The sequence below is a fragment of the Coenobita brevimanus genome, chromosome 57 (assembly GCF_032717465.1).
Source record: "Coenobita brevimanus isolate Jiangsu-jjx chromosome 57, ASM3271746v2, whole genome shotgun sequence".
Taxonomy (NCBI): domain Eukaryota; kingdom Metazoa; phylum Arthropoda; class Malacostraca; order Decapoda; family Coenobitidae; genus Coenobita; species Coenobita brevimanus.
The window spans coordinates 16,985,939-17,013,614 of NC_137010.1; the positions used below are offsets into that span (position 1 = coordinate 16,985,939).

Consider the following 27,676-nt stretch of genomic DNA (forward strand, 5'->3'; position numbering starts at 1 on the left):
CTATACATGTGTTTGACTTAGAGGGTTCCTTACTTTTATTTAGGGTACTCCTGATCCAGTGAGAACCAACAGATACTGACCGTAAACCTTGGGACACAACCATAAATATTCTGACATAACTGGCTATCAACCATCACTGTACACAAACACACAGCCATCACAGCTACTTCAAACTTCTAGTTGAACAGTATCATAAGCTAAAGCACCCCCAGAAACTTTCCTTCCCAGAGACTAGTATTCACTCTGCCACAATGCCTTATGGCCACTATCCTTCTTTGTATCAAAATAAAAATAACCCTAACAAATCCTCACTGTAAAGCCATCCTACACAAATACATTTATTCAGTACATGCACCTCATTCTTACAATACTGATACTCTTCAACATAACCACTACAAAAAAACCTGAACATTTGTAATTCATGTCTATAAGACCTATGGACCACAACCACAACATGCCCTACACACTTCTAGCATGCACAGTTAAATCCCTCACACCTTACCATCTGTGAAGCAAGGGTCTGTGCCAGGTGGCGGGGCAGACCCATCTTTACACCACCATCTGACAATGCTTCAATTGCCGCATAGATCTGCAACAAAAATATCAATACAGTACAGTATGGTGAAACAGCTTATATGAACAGGCTGTACATGGATGACTATCACTGACCCTGGGAATAACTACCATTTGAGTGATGTGTGGCTACAAGCTTGTTAACTAGGCACACAATCAATCATTCTTGGGGAGAAAGCTCAGCCACAGATACAAGCTGAAACTTGCACATCATTACAAATTTTATTAAATGTCTTTGATTTTTTTTTCCCATTCAAGTTTCCAGCAACAGGTGGTTAGTAAACTGCTGGTTGTGGAATTTGGATATTACTGTAGCTTAACTTCCAGTCCACAGAAAACACCAGCTGCACCATGACCAATCACAATATGGGATTCCTTGAGGGGATGCATGGCATCACTTTTATGTGTATGTATATCTGTAGCTGGAACAGTAGACTTAAGAAGTAGGAACGTAACCCTCTCGCGCACGATAAGTTTCGGTAAGTTTTCCGGCACACGATTTTTTCTGCGAGGCCGTCCGGACCGGCTGCCCGCACGCAGCAAATAACACGTATTCTCGCCTTATTTTCATCACCCAAACATCAATATACTGCCATGAAACCCATATCATCTTATTCATTGATGTTTGTTCTAGTTGATAAGCACCACAAAAAAACAGGAAAACACGAATAAAACAACATTAGGTGACCATGAATAAACATTTCACTACGTCAATTTCACTTCCCAACATCACCATTCGAATGCTTTCCATCATACAGGAAAATGTTGTTAGAAGTTTTGATAGAGAATTTCATCAGCTTTCTAAAGAGACAATTCCAGTTGCGATACGATTTGTGGTTTTCGAGAAAATAGCCAAAAACTGAAAACCATTTTTGAAAAAAATTCAATGAGCTCTCATTCAGAACTTTTCTCGCACACCTTATGTTTTTATTGCATAATATTATGCAGAATTTCATGAGCTTTCTAATGAGCAAAGATGGTTTTGATACGCCTCAAAGTTTTCAAGTAAATCGCCAAAAACGACTGGGAACTCACGTCCGTGCATCACCTTCATGATGCGCGCACAGCATACGCAATATTCCCACCTACGTAACAACGAATTCTTATCATAGATATTACATTGTTATGTCTTGTACGTACGTAGAATTTACTGCTCTTTATCATGGTTCTTACAAGAAATCGATACGTCCAATAGTTTTCGAGTAATTGGCCAACAAAGTGAGATTACTTCTCCGAGCATTTTCGACTTTACTGCTAGTGAGGAAAAAAACAAAGTTTGCTCCCCCAACTTTTCCAACAGAAAATGCTCCAAAAGGCTTATATTCTGCAAATGAACATACGCAGGATTTACTGCTCTTTATCACTGTTCTTACAGGAAGTCAACACGCCCAATAGTTTTCAAGTAATAGGACGACAAAGCTAGATTACTCTTCTGGTTGCGACCTACTTTTACTGCAAGCGAAAAAAGAACAATGTTTTCTCCCCTTTTGCCTAAAGACTATGCTCCCCAAGCTTTTTTTTTTTTTTTTTTTTTTAAACAGACCGTAAAATCTTCCAAGGTTGTTTTTTTATGGTTGTAACCTACTACACGTGAACACTACTTTTTCCAAGTTAGCCTACTGCTAATGAAGCTATATTTTCTGTTATATGTGTAATACGTAGGAGAAGAAGGTTATTTGCCTGAAAATTATAAGGGAATTGATAATAGGTCAATAAACATATCAACAAAATAAGGAGAACTCACTTCCTCCAGGGGTGTTGATGGAGTTGTAGGACCTTCTGGGCTTGGAAGATGAGGAGTTATGTAGTGTGTGTGAGTGTGTGAGAGTGTGACTATGTGTGTGAGTGTGTGTGAGTGTGTGTGTGTGTGTGTGTGTGTGTGTGTACGCTGCACTAGGGAATACTTCGCTCGGCATGGAACCGTTCGAAGCAATCACCCACGCAAAGTGCCACATCACGAACAGGACACATATGACGTGTGTCCCTCCTCATCTTCACCAGGGAACTCATGGTGCACCGTAGCCTCCTCCGGTTGGGGATCCTCTCCCGTTGGTGGTCCAGTGTGTTATCAAACCGCACTCTGTCGTTGATGAATCAACGACGCTTTTTTGGATGTCCTCCTGGTGTTCCCCGGTCCTGTTGTCCTGGAGGTGCAGCCACAGGCCCGGGCATGGCAGCGGCGGCAGGTTCTCCGGACGGACCAGGAAATGGTGAAGGTTCTCTCAGCACCTATGTTGGTCCTGCAGGCGATGATGGTGCTGACTCTTCTCCTGGAGATGGTGGTGTTGGTGCAGGAGCCAGTGGTGATGGCACCTGTGCTGGTGCTGCGGCAGGTGCCACAGGTGCTGGATGTCCTGCTGGCCGTCGGGTTGGAAGGTCAGGGACATGGTGGATGACGTGCCCTGATGCGGGCCACTCTGCTTCATCAAAGTAGAGGAGCTTGTCCACTATCTCCTCCACGAATTTGAGCAGACTGACTGACCCGCGTAAGCACTTCTTGTACAGGGCAAACGAGTTAAAAATGGCCATGTGGATGAAACAAAAGGTGATCTTCATGCTCAATTTCACGGTTTGCCGCTGAATGGGGTAGTAATGGACCATCTGGTCAAAGTGGTCCACCCCTCTCATGTGTCGATTGTAGTCATCCACCACGACAGGCTTGTCCACGGTCTTCTGGACATAGGTTGTCCTCCCGTCAGGAGCCCTGGTCTTCCCTCGAACCTGCTTCGGGATGGTGCTTGTGCTGCGGAAGGTGGAGAACATGTTGACGATGCGCTTGTCCTTCCACAGCAACACCATCACATTGTCCTTGTGCATCGCTGTCATGCCACCCTCTGGCAGGTTCTTGGTCCTTGGAATGTCCTGCAGCCACTTTGGTGCTCCTCTTGCCAGGCATAGGGTCCCACACACGTAGGTTCCTGCACTGAAGAAGAGTTCGCACAGGGATACAGAGTCATAATAGTTGTCCAAGTAAACTTTGTATCCCTGATCCTTCGGCGGTTCTAAGAGTCTCCACACGGTGGTCTCCAGTGCCCTCTTCTGCCCCGTATACACCTCGAAATTCCAGATGTAACCCGAGGAAGCCTCAGCCAGGATATAAAGCTTGACTGAATACTTTGAGGGCTTCATGGGGTTGTATACGCGGAAGCTTAGGCATCCCTTCTGCGGCAGTGAGCTCTCATCTAGGCTGAGGTGCTCCTCGGGTAAGTAGGTGTTCTGGAACCGCTGAAGGAGGTACTCCATCATCGTGTGAATCCTGATGAGCTGGTCGTGATTGTCCTGGGGTATCGCAAGTGAGTTGAAGGCATGGAAGTGTTTCAGGATGGCCCTGAAATGCCTTCCACTCATCACTTGTGTGAACAGGGGGTAGTTGTGGAGGTGGGATCTCATCCAATAATGCCTGATGCTCGGCAGATTCATGACCCCCATGAAAAAGTACAGCCCCAGGAACTTGGCCATCTCCTCTTCATTGCAGATGAACCATGCATCCAATGCAGTCCCCAGGAATGACGCATAGCTGTTGGTTTTGTGGGTGAAATACGTCAACAACTCCCTGGTGAAGAACAGCTGGAAGAACTGGAGAGGAGTTGTTGGCGGATCCATCTTCATTCCTGGGGATCCTGCGAAGGGCCCATTAGCTGGTGTGAAAGGGCCACTGCTCCACCCTGGATCCGTTGCGGCAACACCTCCCGCACTGGTGGCAGTGGGTTGGCGTACCAACACCCTTGTGCCTCTTCGGACACCCCTTGGACACCCCCCCATAGCTGGGCCATGGACCACGCCAGCCTCGTCGAGGTAGTGAGGGTTCTGATGATGAGGATGATGAGACTGTCTCCTGCTGCTGGAAAACATCAGGGGGGATGAATGTTGTTAGAAACAGCGTCATTGTCGACTGGGCAGGGGATGATGACAGTCGCCTCCTGTACCAGCTGAGCCGCAGAGACTGCGACGTGCAGGTGCCAGTGTTGCGTAACTAGGCCCTGCTACCAGTGACATAGGCTCGGCCAAGGGGGAACTGGAGGCTTGAGGTGGAGAGACTACGATGGCTGTAGATGAGAGAGGTCCAAGCCAATTGTCTAAGTGAAGACGATGGCTGGGCCGATAGTCCTGACACCGATGGTGGTGGTGTCTGCTTCCGTCGCGGTACAAGTGTGGGCAAAGTCGTCTGAAGGGAATGCTCTTGGACCCAGTCCTCCTCACTTGAAACATCGCTCAGCTCGTCATCTACCTTGCTCTCGGTCTCCTCCTCGAAGAGAACCTTTTGCCACTGGTCAGAAGACAAACCTTTCTTCTCCATTTTGGCAAGCACTGACACAGAAAGTCAAGTATGAGCTTTTTAGGTTCTCAGCTGAAAAAGAAGAGATATCGTTCACTGTCAGGCAACACTTTCCGTTGAGAGTAGCACTACACAAGTCATGTTATATCTTTCCGTACGGCCAATCGCTGCACCATTTACGAACAGTTCACATAAAAGATAACTTTTCAGTGTCTTTTCATAGTCTCATAACTGTCCACTGGCATCCGTGGGTGTGTGCCATATATATATGTTGGAGTGAACCTGGTTAGAGAGGATAGTGTTTGGAAACTCCCTGTACTGTTGCTTGCAGATGATACTGTGTTGTTGAGTGAAGACGAAGGGGAGCTGCAAGGCTTGGTGGATGAGTTTGGGAGAGTGTGTAAGAAACGGAATCTAAAGGTGAATGTAGGGAAGAGTAAAGTGATGGTCTTTGAGAAAGGTGAAGTCAGTGAATGTACAGTGAGGTTGGATGGTGAGGAATTGGAAAATGTGAGTACGTTTAAGTACTTGGGTAGTGAGATGAGTAAGGATGGAGGTTTGGAGGGTGAAGTGCTTGAAAGGGTACAGCAGTGAAGAAAGGTTGCTGGTTCTTTGAAAGGTTGCTGGTTCTTTGAAAGCGGTGATAAGAAACAGGGAAGTGAGCATGGAAGTGAAAAAGTTACTTCATGACAGTATTGTGATACCAACTCTAACGTACGGAAGTGAAACTTGGATGTTGTTGGAAGGACACAAGTCAAGAGTGAGAGCAGTGGAAATGAGTTATTTAAGAGGAGCCTATGGAGTCACATGGAGAGGCAGGCTGATGAATGAGGATATAAAGGAGCGTTGTGGTGTGGATGTGATAGGAAGCATTATGAGGAACACACTGAGGTGGTTTGGCCATGTGGAGAGGATGGAGGGTGAAAGACTGACGAAGAGAGTGTATGTGAGTGAGGTGGAGGGGGGAAGAGGGAGGCCGAGGATGAGATGGAGGGATGGGGTGGAGAGGTGTATGAGAGAGGGGGGTGTGAGTTGGGAGCAGGGCAGTGAAATGGCGGGGGACAGGGTGACTTGGAGGCGATTTGTTTGTGGCCACCCCAAACGGGATTGAGGCGTCTGGCAATAGATAGATAGATAGATTTAATTATTTAATTTTCGGCCCTCCTTCCCCTTAGTTTCACCACATACATGATATACTCCCTCACAATATCTAAAGGTTCCCCCCACACATTACATAATCCCTCCCATATATATACACTCAATCCTCGTAAATCGCGTATTCATACATCACGGATTCGTAAATCACGGCTAGGTGGCCGTCAGACTGCCGGCAACCTTAAATCACTGTTAAGTCACGAAAATCGCGGATCTAGGCACCCAAGTGGGCCTTTTCCGAGGAAAACTGTAAACCGCGGCATTCAAATTGAAACAAGCGACCCAACAACCAATCACTGCGTGTCCCTGGTGGCATATGTGCATACTAATGCCGCCATGTTGTTGTTCTTGTCCTGCCAGTCCGCACACTACAGACCGTTGCCGTGGAGTACGAGAGCTAACTGCCTTTTTTGTGCAACTTCCCCCCACCTCCTACCTGCCATGGCCCCTCCCGACTCCCCAATGAAGCGCTCTAAGCAGTATGGCGTCAAGAAGCTGCCGCAGTTGTTGTACAGTCAATGTTTGGAGCTCATTCGTCGTGTTGAGAGGGGATAGAAGTTTTCAAAGCTGGCGAAAGAGTTTGGAAAGAACAAATGCTGGGAGGTTCTAAGTTCTTCCCAACAACACCCCACTCCATTCACTTAAGCAATTTCATCATAGGATTAAGGTGAGATCCCTTAACATAGCTTATTTCTATTTAATACATGCACTGAATATTCCTAAATTTGTATGTTTGTGTTTGATGGTGCCTAGATAAGTGTAGGTAGGGTGCTGTGGGGGTGGGTTGGCCAAAGTCCAAACCCAAATTAATTTTTCACATAAGTTATTATTCATAAATCACGGCAGTGGTCCAGACCCAAATTGCCGCGATTTACGAAGATTGAGTGTGTGTGTATATATATATATATATATATATATATATATATATATATATATATATATAGTAGGTTCACACAGTGCGCATCATTGCAGTGCGCGCGAGTGATCAAAAATCATAACCAAAAACCCTGCAATGCACGAGTTTACCACACAGAACGCAAGGCAGAGGCAAAGAATGGCTCAAAAATGCCATTTTCTACTAGTGCGCGACCACCCCTCACAAAGCGTCACGTGTCATCATATTGATACGCAGAAATTCCCGGGCATTCTACTGCGCAGCTTGAGGTACAAGGGAGCGGGCGTGCCATAACAGTCCTGGCTCGTGCACTGTGTGGATCCGCTCTCTACAGCTAACCTGTCGTGTACAACGTGTGGTGTTTTTTGTGCTGCCTGTACTTCGTCGCACCATGGCTCCAACCCCAAGAGTTAAGAAACTTCTGACGCACACTACCAAGTTAAAGATCATTAAGATGAAGGAGAAGGGTCAAGGAAACACTGCTATCGGGAGAACCCTGGGACTGGCTGAACCTACAGTGAGAACTGTGTGGAAGAACCGTGAAGCCATAAAGGCTGTAGTGAAGACGTACAGTGCCTCTGACCTAGATGGCCGTTCACAGGTGGGAAATCGTGCTATGATACTAATGGAGCACTATCTTGCCACCTTCATAATGAGGAAAGAGAAGGAAGGTGTTCCACTGAATAGAAGATTTATTCGGAACCAAGCCCAGCTCTTTTACAAGGCAGCATCTCGCAGGTTAAAAGTGGAAAAACCTTTCAGGGCATCGGTTGGATGGCTGGACCGTTTTCTCAAGCGCAAGGAACTCCGTTACGTGAAAGTGTCTGGTGAACGTGCCTCTGCCGATGAGCTGGCCGCGAGAGACTATCCTGTGATATTTCGAGTGATTATTGAAGAGGGACAGTACACCAAGGACCAGATCTACAACATCAATGAAACGTCGTTATATTACAAGGCCATGCCCAAATCAACTTACATTGCTAAAAGACAGAAACAAGCCCCTGGTCGCAAGCTCCAGAAGTGTAAGATGACGGTAATGTTCCCTGTAAACCTGTCTGGAAGCCACAAGATGAGGCCAGTTATTGTATACACAGCTTCACACCCAAGGTGCTACCAAAACCTCACGAACATGGATGCAAGTGGCGTGTATTGGTACAAGCCCGCAAATGGTTGGACGACCGGGAACATTATGGCAGACTGGTTAACGAGGTGGTGTGTCCCTGATGCCAGGGCCAAGTGTCGGGAACTGGGCATTCCATTTAAGATGCTCCTTGTGCTTGATAACGCACCAAGTCACCCTCCATACCTTGAAGATCTTCATAAGGATTGTCGTGTTGTGTTTCTGCCGCCCCGCACGACGTCACTAGTGCAGCCACTGGATCAAGAACTAATCGCCACAGTGAAGCATTTCTACCATAAGCAAGTGTACGACTACCTACGCAGGAAGACTGACACACAAGAGGAGCTTCATGCCCTACAAGAAGATCACGACGAAGACCTCGATGAGCAATCTGCTCCCGTTCCATCTCCACCAGCACCTGTATCCCGACCTGCCACAGATGCCATGACTGTTGAGGCATTTTGGCGTAACTTTACGGTGAAGGACGCAGTTGAATTTCTCCTACAAGCCTGGCACCAGATTACACCTGCAACGGTGAACCATGCATGGCGAATGCTCGTGCCTCACTTATGCATCACCCAGGAGACGGCCATTCAACCACTGGCCGAGGCTCAGGCAACAACACTGACAGCAGCACAAGCTGTACCAGGTTTCGAGGACATTACATTGGCGGACATACAAGAAGTGCACACTGGTACTGAGGAACAGCCTCCTGAGGAAGTGTTGCAACGGATAGACGAGGCTGACGCAGAGCCTGACGCCAGACAGAGTCAAGTTGAGCAGCCTAGCGTGATGGAAGGCAGGACCGAGCTGTGTATGTCAAACATCAGCAAGATCCTTGCTGCCGTGGATAAGCTCAAGGAAGAGGTGAAGGAACAGGAAGTGAGCAACCGAAGAACGGCGGAACTTCTGGCTGGTATCAACAAACTCTTCTGTTTCTACACAGACAGGTATAGGGAAGAAATAAACAGGAGAAGACAGACGCTCATAACAAGTTACACACAGCGGGCTCAAGTTCGTGAAATTGAGGAACCAGCAACATCGTCTGCTCCTGTTCCTGTTGAGGATGAAGAGGATGCAATGTCAGAAGTGTCAGCATTGGACTTTGAAGGGTTTATGGTCGAAGTGAGTGACTTTGATGCTCCTGGGGAAGGTGATCAAGAGGAGTCTGTGGAGGGAAGTGTTGGTGCAGTGGGGAGTGCGGCGCTGTAAGTGTTGCCGAGCCTCGGAACCCCAGTTATTTAAGGTCATCAGGCCTGTTGTCTACTGTTGTTAAGGTGACTACGCATATTTTTGTTATTGTAGCTACAGCTTTAGTTCAATGTCTGAAACATATGACATTTATTACGTCTCTAAGGGCCAAAAAATGTCCCGGTATCAGGGGGTACCGCCCATATGTAATTATTCTCATGAGATTATGTATTCCTAGTACGCGAATTCCCAGTGCGCGAGGTCGTGGATTGCCCAATCTCTCGTGCACTATGCGAGCCTACTGTATATATATATATATATATATATATATATATATATATATATATATATATATATATATATATATATATATATATATATATATATATATATATATATATATATATATATATATATATATATATATATATATATATATGTATATATATATATATATATATATATATATATATATATAATGTGTGTGTGTGTATGTATATATATATATATATATGTGTATATATATATATATATATATATATATGTGTGTGTGTGTGTATATATATATGTGTGTGTGTGTGTGTGTGTATATATATATATATATATATATACACACATACACAGTAAGACCTCACTATAATGGACTAATTGGGGCCGAAACCATTCCAAAAAATGCAAAATTCCGATAAAAGCGACATCTGGACTTCCCCCTGCTAATCCGGACTTTTTCCGATATATCAGACATTAGTCAGGATCGCATGAACAGTTTTAAACTGTTTTGACTGCCATTGCCGTACTGTACTGTTTAACTTCACTACATTAAGCAAATGGCATAATATCTATAATAATGCTATATTATACACTGATGAACATGTCCTTTATTTACCTGATCATGGTGAACACAGCTGAAGTGGTCAGGCAGTCCGGACTGCTTCTGGCTTTATCGGACCTTTTCCGATATATAGGAATTTAGTCTGGTAGCTCCTCGAGTCCGATAAAAGCAAATTCCGGTATATTGAAGTCCGTTATATCGAGGTTTTACTGTATATTACATTATATACATATATATTATATATATATATTTTTTCCCCTCCTTCCCCAAACGTTCCCCCAACACATGATATAATATTCTCCACGAACACTCGTGGCACATACCACAAACATTTTAGAGAAGATTCATAAATTTCAACAACTGTTTTAGCAAGGTACAGTACCTGTCCACTGACATCCCTTGTTCTGTGGCGTCGTTACCTTTCCCAGCACACCTGACGCTAAAGTATCGCTCGTCTACGCTACGCACCTAAACGAACACTCGCAGTTCAGTGGTCTACATACAGTATAAGTTATCACTAAATGTCAGACCAAGGTATACTACCTGTTCGATGACATTCATCGTTTCTTGACATCGTTACCTTTCCCAGGACACCTGCTGCTAAAGTATCGCTCACCTACGCTACGCACCTAAACGAACACTCCCAGCACAGTTCACGTATATTTTACATAAAGTATAAGTTATCACTAAATGTCAGACCAAGGTACAGTACCTGTTCAATGACGTCCGTCGTTCCTTGGCATCGTTACCTTTCCCGGCACACCTGACGCTAAAGTATCGCTCACCTACGCTACACACCTAAACGAACACCCGCGGCACAGGTCACGTATATTTCACATAAAGTGGAGTGAAGAGGTGAGACAGGCTGTGGCACAAAAGAAGAAAGCATACAGTGACTGGATGAGAAATAGGGGTGTGGAAGAAGCTGGGAGGCGAGACAGAGTTAGATGTAGAATGGAAGAGAGAGGTGAAAAGATTAGTAAGAGAGAGTAAGAGAGTGGATGAGGAATTTGGAAGGAATTTGAGTGTAAAGTGGAGGGACTGTAAGAAAATGTTTTGGAAGGAGGTGAAGAGGGTAAGACAGGATGGCAGTGAAGTTAGCAGGGGAGTGAAAGATAAAAATGGTAGATTACTAGTGGAGAAGGAAGAAAAAGTGAGCAGATGGAGAGAACACTTTAAGGAAGTGTTGAACATACAGCAGAGGATGGAAGTAGTCTGAGTATAAGTGGCTGGGGAATGGCTGGGAGGAGGAGGGAGGTGAGAAGACAGAAAGAAATCAGTAGGATAGAAGTTGTGGAAGCAATGAAGAATGTCAAATTGGGGAAAGCCCCTGGAATTGATGGAGTGTGTGGTAAAATGCTGATGCATGGGGGAGAGATAGTAGTAGAATAGATGTGGAAGATGTGCAGATTGGCCTGGGAGGAAGGTAGAGTCCCGGAGGATTGATAGTCAGGAATAATTATTCCCTTGTACAAAGGAAAAAGGGAAAAAGAAGTGTGTGGTAATCATAGGGGCATTTGTCTTCTTAGTGTAATAGGAAAAGTGTATGGTAGGATACTTATTGACAGAGTTAGGGAAAGAACAGAGGAATTAGTTGGAGAAGAACAGGGAGGCTTTAGGAAGGGTAGAAGTTGTGTAGATCAGATACTCATTCTTAGATCTTTAGTGGAAAAGTTTCTAGAGAAGGGAAAGTAGTTGTATGCGGCTTTCACGGATTTGGAGAAAGCATATGACAAGGTGGATAGACAAGGATTGTGGAAAGTATCAAGAATATGTGGAGTAGATGGGAAGTTGTTGAATGTTGTGAAGAGTATGTATGATGGTGCTAAGACTGCAGTGTGTGTAGATGGTGAACTGAGTGAATTTTTCTCTTTGAAGGTTGGGTTGAAACAGGGATGTGTCATGTCTCCATGGTTGTTCAATCTGTACATGGATGGGGTAATAAAGGAGGTACAAGGTAGGGCAGTGGATGTTGGAGTGGCCCTGGTGAGTGAGGGTAGTGTCTGGAAACTCCCTGTACTGTTGTTTGCAAATGATACTGTTTTGTTGAGTGAAGACGAAGGGGGGCTGCAAGGCTTGGTGGATGAGTTTGGGAGAGTAACAAACGGAATCTAAAGGTGAATGTAGGGAAGAGTAAAGTGATGGTCTTCGTGAGAGGTGAAGTCAGAGAATGTACAGTGATGATGGATGGTGAGGAAATGGAAAATGTGAGTACTGTACGTGTAAATACTTGGGTAGTGTGATGAGTAAGGATGGAAGTTTGGAGGGTGAAGTGCTTGAAAGGGTACAACAAGGAAGAAAGGTTGCTGGTTCCCTGAAAGCAGTGATAAGAAACAGGGAAGTGAGCATGGAAGTGAATAAATTACTACATGACAGTATTGTGATACCAACTCTAACATATGGAAGTGAAACTTCGATGTTGTTGGAATGACACACGTCAAGAGTGAGAGCAGCGGAAATGAGTTATTTAAGAGGAGCCTGTGAGTCACATGGAGAGACAGACTGACAAATAAGGATATAAAGAAGCGTTGTGGTGTGGACATGGATGTGATAGGAGGCGTTATGAGGAACATGCTGAGGTGGTTTGGCCATGTGGAGAGGATGGAAGGTGAGAGACTGACGAGAAGAGTGTATGTGAGTGAGGTGGAGGGGGGGAGAGAGGGGGAGGCCGAGGATGAGATGGAGGGGGGGAGAGAGGGGGAGGCCGAGGATGAGATGGAGGGGGGGAGAGAGGGGGAGGCCGAGGATGAGATGGAGGGGGGGAGAGAGGGGGAGGCCGAGGATGAGATGGAGGGGGGGAGAGAGGGGGAGGCCGAGGATGAGATGGAGGGATGGAGTGGAGAGGTATATGAGAGAGGGGTGTGTGAGTTGGAAGCAGGGCAGTGAAATGGCGAGGGACAGGGCAACATGGAGGCGATTTGTTTGTGGCCACCCCGTACGGGATTGAGGCATCTGGCAATAGATAGATAGATATCACTAAATGTCAGACCATGGTACAGTATCTGTTCAATGACGTCCATCGTTCCTAGGCGTCCCTGTCTCCTGAGGACACCTGCCGCTAAGATATTACTAACCTACGCTACACACCATAACTTATGCCGTCATGAGGAAACGTGGCATTTTTCACTTACACTTCGCACTATATCATACACAAATACATGACTACCACAATGATTCCACCCCAGCCTCCGCAATTATTCCCTTCCTTACTACGGTTCAACTTGACTGTGATGCAGCATCCTTTCCAGGGGAGAGTACGATGTAACGCTATTGTATTGGCACACACCACGCTCCTTCACGAACACTCGCAGCATGTTTGACATATATTTCAAACAATTCCATACGCATTTTCACCAGGAAAATCACAATACTGTAATTCCATCCCTTAACACCTCTAATTATCCCTTCCCGACTATAACGCGTACATGATGCCTGCCCCATTCCACACTATGGTTTATGGCGTCCATAACGCTAACTAGTTCCGTAATTTCACCACGCCAGCCACAATATCTTTCACCCACAATACAGTTTAGGCATTGGCTTCATTATATTCGTATTTGTACTCACGCCATAGGGCCTAGGGGAGGGCGAGAGGCGAAACCCTACTACAGTGAACAAGCTTATTGCCTCTGAGCCTAACAAATGATAACGGGCACAATTCCTTTTCGTGACATATAACTATGTTCCATCGACAGTATCACATACAAATATGCTCACAAATAATGAATTACCACACTGAGTCCATAGGGGCTTCGGCTTGGGTGGGAGGGAGAGAATTAGTAGGAGTTTAAAGGGACAGGACATGTGATGCAGCCTATCGCCTGGCTGCTTGGAAGAGACTGAGGTTTATCGCTACATGCTGGGTCCCATGAAGTGGCTCAGTGTTGCCAATGCCTTACCAGGGGAAAGCGACACGCTTGCTAGAATACATCAAAATTTGACGCAAATCGGCCAGAAACTTAATTTTTGGCGATTTTTTTTTTGCTTAGGAACGCGATTCATGTGACTATGCTTCTTTGTAACAAACCACATGGAATGTGCATCAAGTGACTGTGCCTGAGAGGGTTAAGGAGCTCTCGGAATACAGTAAGGCACCAGGTTTCACGCCCAATAGGAACTGTGAAAAGCGCTGCCAAAGTTGATTCTGCCCAAGTTGGGGTATTGACCTTATGGAAAATATGCTAACATGGACTGGGCCCATCAGAAAACTCACCCCCCTAGTGTACTTCCTACTTTCAATGCGTCCTAAAGTTACCTGAAATAAGCAGGCCTGGTCTGAATTTCAAGTCCTGACACACTCATGCCTTCTTGGGTCCTATTCAATCACTATAACAAACAATATTCAACCACAAGCACAACTGAGCTGTATTCGGTCACTGTTTTTACTCGTCTACCTCCGGCACCTGGTTCAAAATACTTCTTTGCAAGGGCTAGATTAGCTTTATGTTCACTCATCTGTTTTTCTCATACTATGCACAGCTGACTCTGGCACAGTGTACATTTTACATATTTCAAAGTTACGAGCACCTTTCTCCATTTCCACCACTATTTTATTTCTTGTCATCATGCTTGTGTTTTTTCACCCCCTTGTGGTAGACACACTTTGTCCTTCCCTTTACCGCCTCCTGTTCCAGGTTCATGTCTTCTTACACCATTGCCACTATCACCCGGTCCACCTCCGGCTCCACTTGAAACGAAAGATGACGTGTTACCATCAATACTAATCAAGAACGTGAGAGTGTAACACTCAACTTGCAAACACACTGAACACGTGTGAGAAACTGATCGAAGCTGAATGTTGGCGCTGGTGTCCCTGTGGCAAGAATCCAAAACTTGTGGTGTCGGGGGGGCGTGAAAGAGTGTATTTTAGTCGTGAATGTGCAATCATGGGAACATTTGATGCCTGCCGCCAAAATGTGCTTTGCCAATCAGGATGCCAATCTGGTGCCTTACTGTACTTGAATCATGTTACCATCAGTACAGTAAACCCTCAATGTACAGTACCCTCTTTTAATGAATTTCATTTTTAACAACCACCTTGAGCTGGCCGAACGTTATGTTCATTTAACAAATTTTCGTTCGGTAAAAGAACAAACACATGGGAAACACCAACCAGCATGGCGTCCCTACACACACATCCTGCACAAAGCCACATCAGTCTCTGGGTGACCAGCATTATGAAAGAGGCCATAAACAGAGCATCTATTATGAAAATAAGCCATTTAGACCTAGCTGTATGTTACTGAGTATGACTGTACGGCCGAACGACACTCTATATTTATTGATCTTTGTTCGGTAAAAGCCACGACACCTGGGAAATTACCAAACAGCATGGTTTTCAGCATTAATGAACTATCGGCTTTAACGTCAAGGGTCGGGTACCAATTAGTTTGTTATATTGAGGGTGTACCGTATTATCATGTCAGTTTCCCACACTTACATACAAAACAAGAACTCCCACTCTTCATTACAACTGAAAGAAGCCTACAGCTGCTTGTAACTCAAGAACTGGACAGAAAGGCTGTCGCAGGCAAATGGCAACAGAGAGGTGTTTCAGCCAACACCAGTAACATCCATAGTTGCTTTTTACAACATGCAATGAATGTGGAGGTGCAAATATAAAACTGGGCAAAATACTGATAATCCAAACACCTAGCGCTGTCTTTTGCAATGTTGTGCAGCTTATGCTGGCTTTATCTTAATTGCAAGTACTGTACAGCAAATGTTTTATGCAGTATTACCAATTACTGCAACAATCACATGCCCTACAAAAATTTTAAGACAGCTAAATATTGAGCCCACAGCTGGAACAATTGAAAACTTAAATACTTGAGTCTATTTATTAATTCTGCTTGGGCTACAACAGATGCTTTGCTGGCACTCACATATGCTGGACCTGACCCAGCGAGGCCACAAGCAGCGTCCATCTGTGACTCTGGTATCTCAGCACATGTCCCCACCGCACTCAGCATCGACTGCATCACACACCCATCAGATGAAGAGGCATGGGTTCCAAGTGTATACACTGTGGTAGGCAGATTAACTTAAGTCAGGTTGGGATGGGATGAGATGGGTTAATTAGATTAGGTTAGGTCAGGTTACAATGAGTCGGGTTTGATTAAAATGGGGTGAGGTTGATTAGGCTGGGTTAGGTTATGATGGTCGGGGTTTGGCTGGGTTAGGTTATGCTGCTTTGTGCTTGGCTAGGTTAGGTTCTGCCAGGCTGGGATGAATTATGTTACTGGCATAACAGAAATTGAAATTTTCAAGTTACAAAAAGAGCAACAAGGAAAACATTTCCCCATAAATAAAGTGGCAATAATTTGAACGAAATCATACAATGATTAAGATTAAATGTGATCTACTATAATGCTATCTGCAAAATCACAAGATCCGATTATTTTTGTCATAGCTAACCAAATAGTACGGTATAATAAGACTAACCACAGCAGCCTTGTCCAATAAGTGCAGGAGTGTTGGGCATGGTGCGGATCACTCTCGGATTTTCTACCACAGTGCTCAGCATCTGGAGGTCAAAAAAAGCACACTGAAGTGTGGAAACTTACGGCATATTCATAATATCTTCAAATATGGTATATTTAATTCTATTCATACTACCATATCTTCAAATATGGTATACTTAATTCAGAGGATACATTTCAATTGAGAGGAGTTAGACTCATGTTTCACTAACCTCATTATTAGTCATTCCAAACTTGAATACAATATCTACTGGTATCCTGTGTAAAATGAAAAAAATCTGATTGTATTGAGGATGTAAAGGCCTGAACAAGAAGCTGAGTCAGCTTAAGGATGGTGAGGTCAGGTAGGACTGAGATGAGCTGGAAAATATTAGGTCTCAACCTTACAGGTGTTAAGTGAGCAATTTTATCATATGAAGTGCAAAATGTGACAGACATACATCTGTGAGGTTGAGTCAAGAGTTTTGAGGGCTTGAATGAAGGAACGAATGTACAAAATAACCTATTATACTGGGCATACTGTTGATAGTTCATCTATTTTTATGCCTGCCTTTTCTTCTTGATCTTTCACTCCAATCATCAGTGAGAAAGGTGGTTAGGATGAAGATGATGATGAAAGTAGGTCCTTTCATTAAGAGAATTTATTTATTCTTACTTTTTACAGATAATTTTATTCTGCTCAGGAGAGGCCTTTTGAGATGGGAGATTAAATATAGCCCAAGAAATAAATATAGCCTTCAATAAGTCTTTTTATAGTCTGATGGCAGAATGGTCATTTTCGGGTGAACCTCGTTCCGAGACATATACAAAGTTTTTATTGGATTTTCTGATACTTTGGGATGTAACCATCAAAATAAAAAACTGCACCCAGCTGTCACACTTGAGCATTTCAAAATGGAGGCCGAAATCCAATATGGCCACCTGCATGAATGACGATGCTAATAAAACATGTTTAGCTATCTTTTTCAGTTTTTAATTTTCTTCACACAATAATAATAACTTTTCCTATCAGAACATGCACTAAACAAAATGATCACCTGTAAACTACACATTGTAACAATTTATTTTAACAATTTTTAAGTTTTTATGATCATTTTCAGGTGCCAATAGAAGAAATTTTCAATGTTAATAAACTGCTATCATCAAAGTCAATAAAACAATAAAGATATCATTTAAGTGCTATTTCCTAATTCAATGCTGCTTATATTTTACGGACATATCTTAATTACCGATTCAGAGAGCAAACTTCTGTATCAAATTACACATAACGCTTTATTTAAATTTCAGAGGAGCTTGCATTTTTCTTTTACCCAAGATTCTATTATAATGTTGAGTAGATTTTATCTAACAGAAGCTTTTTTGTTCCAGGTTTCTATGAAAAGAGGTCACAATGGAAGACCCCAGTTTTCTTAAGGACTATATGAACTGTAGTGATAGTGGTGGTGGTGCTTTTCTTAATGTAGGAGTAGAAAGACTTTGAGTAGCTAGCATGCATAGAGGTGACAGTCTGCATGAAAAGCTTAGTCATGATACTGAAACTAGATATGTCACAGAAAATGTGCTTCCTTTTACACATCCAAGTATCACATAAAGCGCCTCGGGGGAGGCGGTGGATGAATCAGTAGAGAGGAGGCCTACAGTCCTAATGGACCCGGGATCGAATCCCGGCTGGGGCAGGGAACAGTTTAAGAAATTGAATTTCCTAAAAGCAGACTTTCCTGATCTACCAGATGACCCGCCGACATGTCGTAAAAATACCTCCGCTAATACCAATACACCAGTCCTGTATGAGACAGCCCTAGCATGTATTCAATATGGATGGTGGGTGTTAGCGCCAAAGTGGTGATATGTGGAGGTGTAGGGCTGCTGGGCCTTGGGACAGGTCACAGCCCCCGAGAAATAGGCCCTGAAGCCTTTGCCCAGAGTTGAACACACACACACACACAAAACAGCAAGATGAGGAACTCGGTAATAACCTGAGGCCAAAAGAAGTCATCGTTCAGTTGAGCCTACATTTATCTTTAAGGAACACTATATATTCTGTGGGGAAAAATGCAGAGTTAGACCCAAAAAACCCAAGTAGGTGGTGGCGTGTTGTTAAATATCAAACTGCTGATCATGGATACTCAGAAAAATCATTCAAAGATGAACTTAGTGACATATGAGAAAAAAGAAATGATGAATGGGTTGAAAAAGTTAATCGCAGAATCCTATCTGCTGTAAGTGATCTTCATCCTGCAGATGCCCAGTACCATTAAGACTGTATGTCAGCCTTCAGATGTCCATCCATCCATCCATCATCCAATCCTACGTTGCCCCATGAGGAGCGTAGGAGCCCGGGGCTTGGCAGTTGGTCCCGACATTTAAGATGAGAGTGACCAGCCTCACTCATCCCCGAGTGGCATTACAAGAGCAATCAACCCCAACTACCCCTTGGATATAAACCTTCACCGGCTCAATCCGATTGGAGCGCAACAATTACCCACTAAACCACCAGGCGCCAAATATGGTTATATGGTTACCACCCAGCGTAGTAAATGGTTTCCTGGTGTACAGGAAACCATTTGGCTTGTCACTCAGTGTAGAGTCACCCACAGGCAGAAGGAAGAAGAAAGAATGATGGAAAGAAAGACAAAAGAGGGAGTGTAAAGTTACCCGTAGGCAGAAAGAACGAGGAAAGAATGAAAGAAAGTAAGACAGAAGGGGATGGAAGGAAAGAACGATGGAGGAGAGGAAATGGAAGACACCCGACAGCAGCACTACATTGAGTGAGTGGATGCTAAGCGTCCCCACCTACCACAAAGCCTTCAGATGTAATATTCCCAAATCTAATACCACACCACCAGAAGACCTAGTATTTGATAATGTTATGGTTGACAGGGCTGTTGAATTGGGAGCAGCTATGATGAAAACATTTGAGGAAGGATGGCCACAGAATTTTCACAAGCCACTCACAAGACCAGTTGTGCTAATGTCAACTTCAAGAAAGAAAATTAAAGTGGACAACATATCTATGATACCACACTGATCTACTCAAGAGAGCTTTGTCTTCAAACCTCTAGGAACATCAACATGAGAGATGTTCTCTCTTATGAGATGGTTGCATTTCCACCCTCAATATTCCAGGAAAAGACAGCTGATATGAGGTTGTCACCTTCTAAAGCCACCCTGAAAGCCAAAATCCATGTGGAAGTATCTGATCACAGAACGGTCCCAGCTGATGCTATAATACTTGTGGGGTGTGCAATTCTCTGGGTTGTCAAATGGCCAAGCAAAGGTGTCATAGAAGATTATATACTAAAGTTTGTGCAGTACATACGTCATTGTCTTTTAGCGGCAAACACACATCTGGTCTTTGATAGATATCACAGTGGAAGCACAAAAGTGGCAACACGAGCAGCTAGAGCTGGGAAGGAAGCAAGCAGATGCCACAGACTGTCATTGGCAACACCTCTGCCACCACAGAAGGTCTGCTTATCTGTTGCACACAATAAATCCCAGGTGATTAAGCTCATTTGTGAGTATCTGTGTGAGCACACTGATCTACAGCTACACAATGACAAACACCTTGTGATTAAAGGTAAGGAACCAATACCAGTAGAGCTTTGTAATGGAATCAGACGAAGCAGGCCTGACTTGCACACTACACATGAGGAAGCTGATGTTATTGTGGTGCAGCAAGCTGTCCATTTGGCAAGGTCAGGAAGACACAGCATTAAAACTGTTGCTAATGACACAGACATATTTGTCCTGCTATGCCACTTCTATAAGCAAGAAAATCTTGCCTGCAATATGGTAATGGTTGGAATAAGCCCTTCACGATCAAGTGCAGATATCAAAGCAACAGTTGAGCAAAATCAAGATGTTCTCAACAGTCTGTTACCTGCCCATGTTCTTACAGGATGTGACAGTGTTTCATATTTATGGGGTATTGGTAGAGGAGCAATGTTAAAGGCAATAAAGAATGGGAAGACACTTACTAGATTAGGATGGCAACAAGAGGAGCTGACTGATGTTACTGCTGAAGTCACAAAATTCACTGCAGCATGTTATGGCTTTCCAAATAAAAAACAACATGATATCTTTAAGATATACTGTATGGCAATCAAAGATAGGCAATTTGCGGCTCACCACAGCACCAGGGCTAAAAGCTTTGCCATCAACAACAGATGCATTTGAAGAACATGTTTGCAGAGTCCATTTACAGCCAGCAATTTGGAGAAGCTCCCATGATCCAGAGCCACCAGAAAGGAACCCTCTTCATTAAGGGTGGACCAAGGATCCTGATTCAAACATGTTGGTTCCAACTGGCTTGCCACCTGATGCTTCTCCTGCACCACTTCATATCCTAAAACTAATCAAGTGTGGGTGTCAATCCCACACCCCACGTTCAACTGCCCGTTGCAGTTGTGATGCAGCACAACTTTCTTGCTCACTGTTCTGTGCTTGCCATGGAGCTAACTGCCACAATCCTCAAAGTAAATGAAGAGTGTAAGTTGAAGAAGAGGAATGTATGGAGGAAAGTGTGGACATGGAAATGACAGACACTTAACCCTCTCGCGCACGATAAGTTTCGGTAAGTTTTCCGGTGCATGATTTTTTCTGCAAGGCCGCCCAGCCCAGCTGCCAGCGCGCGGCAAATAGCACGTATTCTCGCCTTGTTTTCGCCACCCAAACATCAATATACTGCCACGAAAACCTATATCATATTATTCGTCGATGTTTGCTCTAGTTGATAAGCACCACAAAAAAACAGGAAAACATGAATAAAACAACATTAGACGGCCGTGAATAAACAATTCGCTACGTCAATTTCACTTTCCAGCATCACCATTCGAATGCTTTCCATCATACAGGAAAATGTTATTTGAAGTTTCGATAGAGAACTTCATCAGCTATCTAAAGAGAGAAATCCGGCTGTGATACGATTTGTAGTTTTCGAGAAAGTAGCCAAAAACTGAAAGCCATTTTGAAAAAAGTTCAATGAACTCTCATTCAGATCTTTTCTCGCACACCTTATGTTTTTATTGCATATTATTATGCAGAATTTCACGAGCTTTCTAATGAGCAAAGATGGTTTCAATACGCCTCATAGTTTTCGAGTAAATCACCATAAACGACTGGGAACTCACGTCCGTGCATCACTTTTGTGATAAGCACACAGCATACGCAATATTCCCACCTACGTAACAACGAATTTTTATCATAGATATTACATTGTTATATCTTCTGCACATGTCGAATTTACTTCTTTATCATGGTTCTTACAGGAAATCGATATGTCCAATACTTTTCGAGTAATTGGCTGACCAAGTGAGATTTTTTTTTTTTTTGTCTGACTCTGGGTAAAGGCTTCAGGGCCTATATCTTGGGGGCAGTAACCTATCCCAAGGCCCAGTAGTCCTCCTACACCTCCACATGTCACAACTTCGGAGCTAACACCCACCGTCCATATTGAATACCTGCTAGGGCTGTCTCATACAGAACTGGTGTATTGGTATTAGCTGGGGTATTTTTATGACATGTCGGCGGGTCATCTGGTAGATCAGGAAAGTCTGCTTTTTATGAAATTCAAATCCTTAAACTGTCCCCTGCCCCAGCCAGGATTCGAACCTGGGTCCATCAGGACTGCAAGCCGCCTCTCTACCGATTCTGCCACCGCCTCCCCCAAGATTATTCCTTGGAGCACTTTCGACTCTTACCTCAAGCGAGGAAAAAAACAAACATAGTCTGTTCCCCTGCCTTTTCCTACAAAAAAAAAATGCTCCCAAAGGCTTATATTCTGCAAATGAACATACATAGAATTTACTGCTCTTTATCACGGTTCTTACGGGAAATCGATACGTCCAACAGTTTTAGAGTAACTGGACGACAAACGTAGAATACTCCTCCTCACACGCACGCGAGATAAAAAACATTCTTTCCCTGCCTCACCCATGGCTACATATTTTTGCTCGTTACGTTTTATTATTTTCTTTTTTTTACTCAAAGTATACACGTAAAATATCATAAGGTTTTTGATAGTGCTCTCAGAAACTTGACATGACCACTAGTCTTTTTGCTAGGTACTGATACTGAAGCTGAACTTTCGTCAATCTCATATGTGTGTATGTAAAAAACACTACTTATTTGTGTAAAAAATATTGAACTATAGTAACAGGTCAATATACAAATCAACAAAATATGGATAACTCACTTCCTCCAGAGGTGTTGAGATGCTGGCAGTAGCTTGAAGATGAGGAGTTATGTAGTGTGTGAGCATGTGTGGATGAGTGAGTGAGTGTGTGCGTGTGTGTGTGTGGGGGGGGGTGCGTGTGCGTGTGTCTGTGGCTGTGGCGTATTTTCTTCTCTCCTTGCGATACATTTGCCTAAAACACATGCAATGCACACAATAGCTTTCTCCACAAACATTCGCTGCACGACATACGTATGTATATGTGGCTGTGGTATATTTTTTGTCTCTGACACTTGTCCTATGTTTTAGCTAAGTCAGTCAGTGCACGAAATATTTCTCTGTGAACACTCGCTGCACTATTTTATATGTATATTTCACAATACGCCATACGCAATATAAAACACTATCACATGATTCCATCCCAACCTCCTCTATTATTCCCGACTCTATGGCGTACATGACCGCCTGTTTCCTTAGCGACTGTTGCATATCTCTATGGCGTGCATAATGCCTGCTATGGTAGGTCAGTTATTTCACCAATCCAGGCACTATATGTTTCACAAATATAAGTACTGTATTGGCTTCACTATATAAAGGTAAAATACTCACACCATTTACAGGCAGGGTGAAGCAGAGTGGAAACCCTGTTATAACAAACCACACTCCTGCCTGTAGGCTTAACAGCTGAAAAGGGGCCCCAATGATTTACAGACAATATATCTGTATTTCACAAACACAATCACTTTACATTATAGATAAAAACACTGTACAATCACAATATTTCTATACTGGCTTCTGCCTTGGGTGGGAGGGGGAATATGGCAGGTTTAAAGGGACGCTGACAGCTGCACTACTCTCCTGCCCGGGTGGTCGTGAGATACTGAGATATTTCTGCTACGCATTGTCTCATCAGAGCAGTCACAGCGTTGCCAAATGCCTACCTCGGAAAAGAGATGCACACACTACAATGCACCAAAATTTGACGCAAATTGGCCAAAAACTTTTCTTTTGACGGCGTTTTTTCTGCTTAGGAATGCGATTTGCGTAACTGTGCTTCTTTGTAACAAACCACATGGAACGCGAATCGCGTGACTGTGCCTGAGAGGGTTAATATATTAATACTAAATGTGTTTAGTTTATCAGTGTTTTTATAAGAAACGTATAATTTTGATGTAAAGCATTTCGATCAATTTTGAAGGGTGTAATTGCTCTAACATTCTGATATAAGGGATATGAACATTTTAGTTGTGAAAAAGATTATGGTTTAAATGTTTTTTTTTTTTTTTTTTTTTTTTTTTTTTAATGCAAGGAAGAAGGAACCAAAGGCCATGAGCCCGCAATAACAGTTCCCTCTAAGAGAAAAACAAAATACAAGAGAGAGCCAAATTCAAGATCCATTCATTTTGAGATGCCTGGACACACTGCGTTTGAAAGACTGGAGATCATAGGCAGCAGGAAATACAGACAGAGGGAGACAGTTCCAGAGTTGACCCATTGCATAAATGAAGGACTGGGAGTAATGGTTAACTCTTACATTAGAGCTGGACAGAAAAGGGATGAGAGTCTGCTAATAGACGGGTGCTACGCGACCGTCGTAAAGGTGGAGCAATGCATGCAGACAGTTCAGAGGAGCAGTGACCATTAAAGTAGTGATAGAAAAGAGATAAAGATACAACAGTGCGGCAAAGAGACAGAGGTTGAAGGGAGTCACTAAGAGGAGGAGAGTTAATGAGACGAAAAGCTTTTGACTCCACCCTATTGAGAAGAGCTGTCTGTGGGGAGCCTCCCCATACATGAGAGTTGTAATCCACACAGGGGCGGATAAAACCCCTGTATAGAGTCAACAATTGTGCAGGGGTAAAGAAAGACGTTAAATATTTAAAAATGTTTACTGACAGAAAGACCTAATTCACCATCCTTTCCCTGTATAGTTTGTTAAAAAAATAAACTAGTGACAATAGCAATCAAATATTGTAATTTTTCATTTTTCGAGCGGCCATTTTGGATTTCAGCCCATATAACAAAATGCTCAAGAGTGCCAACTGGGTGCACTTTTTTATTTTCATTAGTAGGGTCCAATGTATCGAAAAATGCAATATAGCTTGTATATGTCTCAGAACAAGGTTCAGTGAAATTCCTCCAGGCTATTATGTGGTAGGTGGGGGTGCTCACCATCCACTCACTCGATGCTGTGCTGCCCTCGGGTGTCTGCCCTCTCTTCTCCTCCATCCTTCTTTCCTTCCATCCTCTCCTGTCATCCTTCCCTTCATTCTTTCCTATTCCTTCTGCCCATGGGTGACTCTACAATGAGTGACAAGCCAAATGGTTTCCCATACACCAGGAAACTACTCTGGGTGGTAACCACATAACTAAATTATGGCACCTGGTGATTAAGTGGGTAATTAATGCGCTCCAATCAGACTGAGCCGGTGAAGGTTTATATCCAAGGGGTGGTTGGGGTTTATTGCTCACGTAATGCAACTCAGGGATGAGTGAGGCTGGTCACTCTCATCTTAAATGTCAGGACCAACCTGCCTAGCCCTGGCCTCCTACGCTCCTCATGGGGCAATGTAGGATTGGATGATGATAATGATGAATGAGTCTTTTTACTATTAGGGGGTGCTAATAACTCCTTCAAAACCAGATTGCTGCAGCCATAATCACTGTATCCCACATGCATTAATTTTCTCACAATGGATTTGGATAACAACACAATTTACATTTTTACTACACCTAAATAAACTAAAGCTGGAGGCACAAACCACGAGGCATTTAGCTGTGGTGCTCATCTCCTTACTGTACACCTCTGAGCCTGTGACACGTTATTTACTCAGTATTTAGGGAAAAAATGCTAATGCATCAACTAGATTACCTGTTACTAACCCTTTGTGTTACCCTAACTGCACAGTGTCTTCCAGTTACCAACCCTAGGTGTTCCCCTAACTGTGTATCATTGCATGGATACTGTTGGTAACTCACACTCTCTAAGACAAGGCAGTGTACCTGGAGAGGTGGCCAGATGCTACATCACTGCCAACCTGGAAAGTGATTGGCGGAACACCAAGGGTGGGCAAAACAAAAATACGAACAAGGGAACAAACCTGGCGCCCCCAAGAGCATCAGCAGCTGGTCCCAGCCTCCCATCTGTTCCCCTTACTTTAACCTCTAACTGCTGGGCATCGGTCAGAGCTGTCAAGAAATCAGTGGCCGGGTGGTGCCGGGTATTGGTTGGAATTTCACTTGTTTTTGTGCCACAGTTTGAAGTGACCACCATTTGATCTCATCACCAAAAGCTAGGGAGGGACTTCCGCAAGCTGAGCCAACCACGCCTCAGTCGTCTCTGTGACTGCCAGGTATAAGACAATTTTTTCTTAATCCTTCTCATCTGATTTCATTCCCGCCTCATGTGGACTTTTAACTCATCCACCCCTGCCATGCATCTTTCCAAGGATGCTAGGAAAGGTCTCAGTGATAGTGCCATAGGGCATGCCTTGGATACCGCTGTGTCTAGTTTATCTAGTAATGGAATGTTATCACAAGAGCGAAGCCAAAATAAGGACTGTGTACTAACGTATGAATACAGCCTACCTCTCAAGCCCAAAATTACTCCTCTTCATTACGTCATTACTCATCGATGCAACAACCTACAGACCTTTGGATACTTTCATTTGTAAGAAGAAGAGTTGGTGAGTAATAAGGTCATTAATCTGTTTCCCTAACTGCTGTAGTTTCCAAGATATTAAGGTTTGAAAACAGGCTATTTTCGGAAAAATTCCCATAGCGAGAGAACAATGGTGCTATAAATAGCCCAGCATGGAGGGGTTAAGGGAATGTATTTGTTGTTCTGGATATGTCATAATCTGGATCAAAAGACCCACCATGATGCAGCCGATGTCATGGTACCAAAGGGGTTAAGGTGAATTTAGATCATTTAATGATGGCAAGGCTAAACCAAAAAAGATATCAAGTTCAAGGGGTTATGGTGTGGATGACCATTTTACAACCTTAGAGCACACTGAGAATTCCTTTGCAGTGGTTGCAACAACAAATTTCATGTTATTAACTGGAGCTCAACAATACTTCATTTTACCTTACATGGTGGTGTTGTTGCAACCCCAGGCTCATCTCATTGTGTACCCAGTGGACCGCAGGAAATCTGCAACCTTGATCAGTCACTCCCAGAGTTATATTGCTGAGGTTATGTTGAAAGCATGTTTCTGTGCGATAGTGTGGTCTATCTATCTACTGTACCTACTGCCAGACGCCTTAATCCCATAAGGGGTGGCCACAAACAAATCGCCTCATGTTGCCCTGTCCCCTACCATTTTGCTGCTCTCCCCCCAGCTCACAACCCCCTCTCTCATATACTGCACCTCTCCACTCCATCCCTCCATCTCATTGTCGGCCTCCCCTTCCCTCTCCCCCCCTCCACCTCATTCACATACACTCTTCTCATGCTTGTGGTAAATGAGTGCATTGTGGTGCTAAGGGCTGCACTGCAGTGTGTGTGCAAAGTGGACTGTTTGTGAACTGTATTTTGTGTTATTACCGATGCAGGGAAGGGTGGTGGTTGCATCGTTGTCTGGCTAGGTGTACTCGTGTCTCTTCGGGTAGTTTGTGATGGGTGCATGTCTGTTGCTGGTTCAAGATGCTCTCTCTCTCATGTGCGTGTGTGCGACTCTGGGCATAGGCTTCAAAGCCTGTTCCCAAGGCTCAGTAGTCCTCCTACACACCACCTACATACCATACACCTCCACATGTCACGACTTCTGTTCTAACACCCACTGTCCATATTGAATACCACTGTCCATACTGAATACACGCTAGGGCTGTCTCATACAGGACTAGTGTACTGGTATTAGCAGTGGTATTTTTACGACATGTTGGCAAGTCTTTTGGTAGATCAGTAAAGTCAGCTTTATGAAATTCAAATCCTAAAACTGTTTCCTGCCCCAGTGGGGATTCAAACCTGGGTCC

At 43.8% G+C, this 27,676-nt stretch overlaps 1 protein-coding gene across 2 annotated transcripts in view; it reads right to left on the reverse strand.

Moving 5' to 3' along the window:
- LOC145402104 (pyrroline-5-carboxylate reductase 3-like) overlaps positions 1-27,676 on the reverse strand; it is a 100,293-nt gene that overhangs the window by 14,543 nt on the left and 58,074 nt on the right. For both annotated transcript variants that reach the window (XR_013897707.1, XM_080274222.1), the window contains exons 5-7: positions 16,487-16,568; positions 15,928-16,067; positions 503-589 (exon numbers count right to left, since the gene is read on the reverse strand). Coding sequence is in view for 1 of the 2 variants with exons in the window: in XM_080274222.1 (XP_080130348.1) it covers positions 503-589; positions 15,928-16,067; positions 16,487-16,568 (309 nt within the window). In the remaining variant the exon portion in view is untranslated. The remainder of the gene's footprint in view (positions 1-502; positions 590-15,927; positions 16,068-16,486; positions 16,569-27,676) is intronic.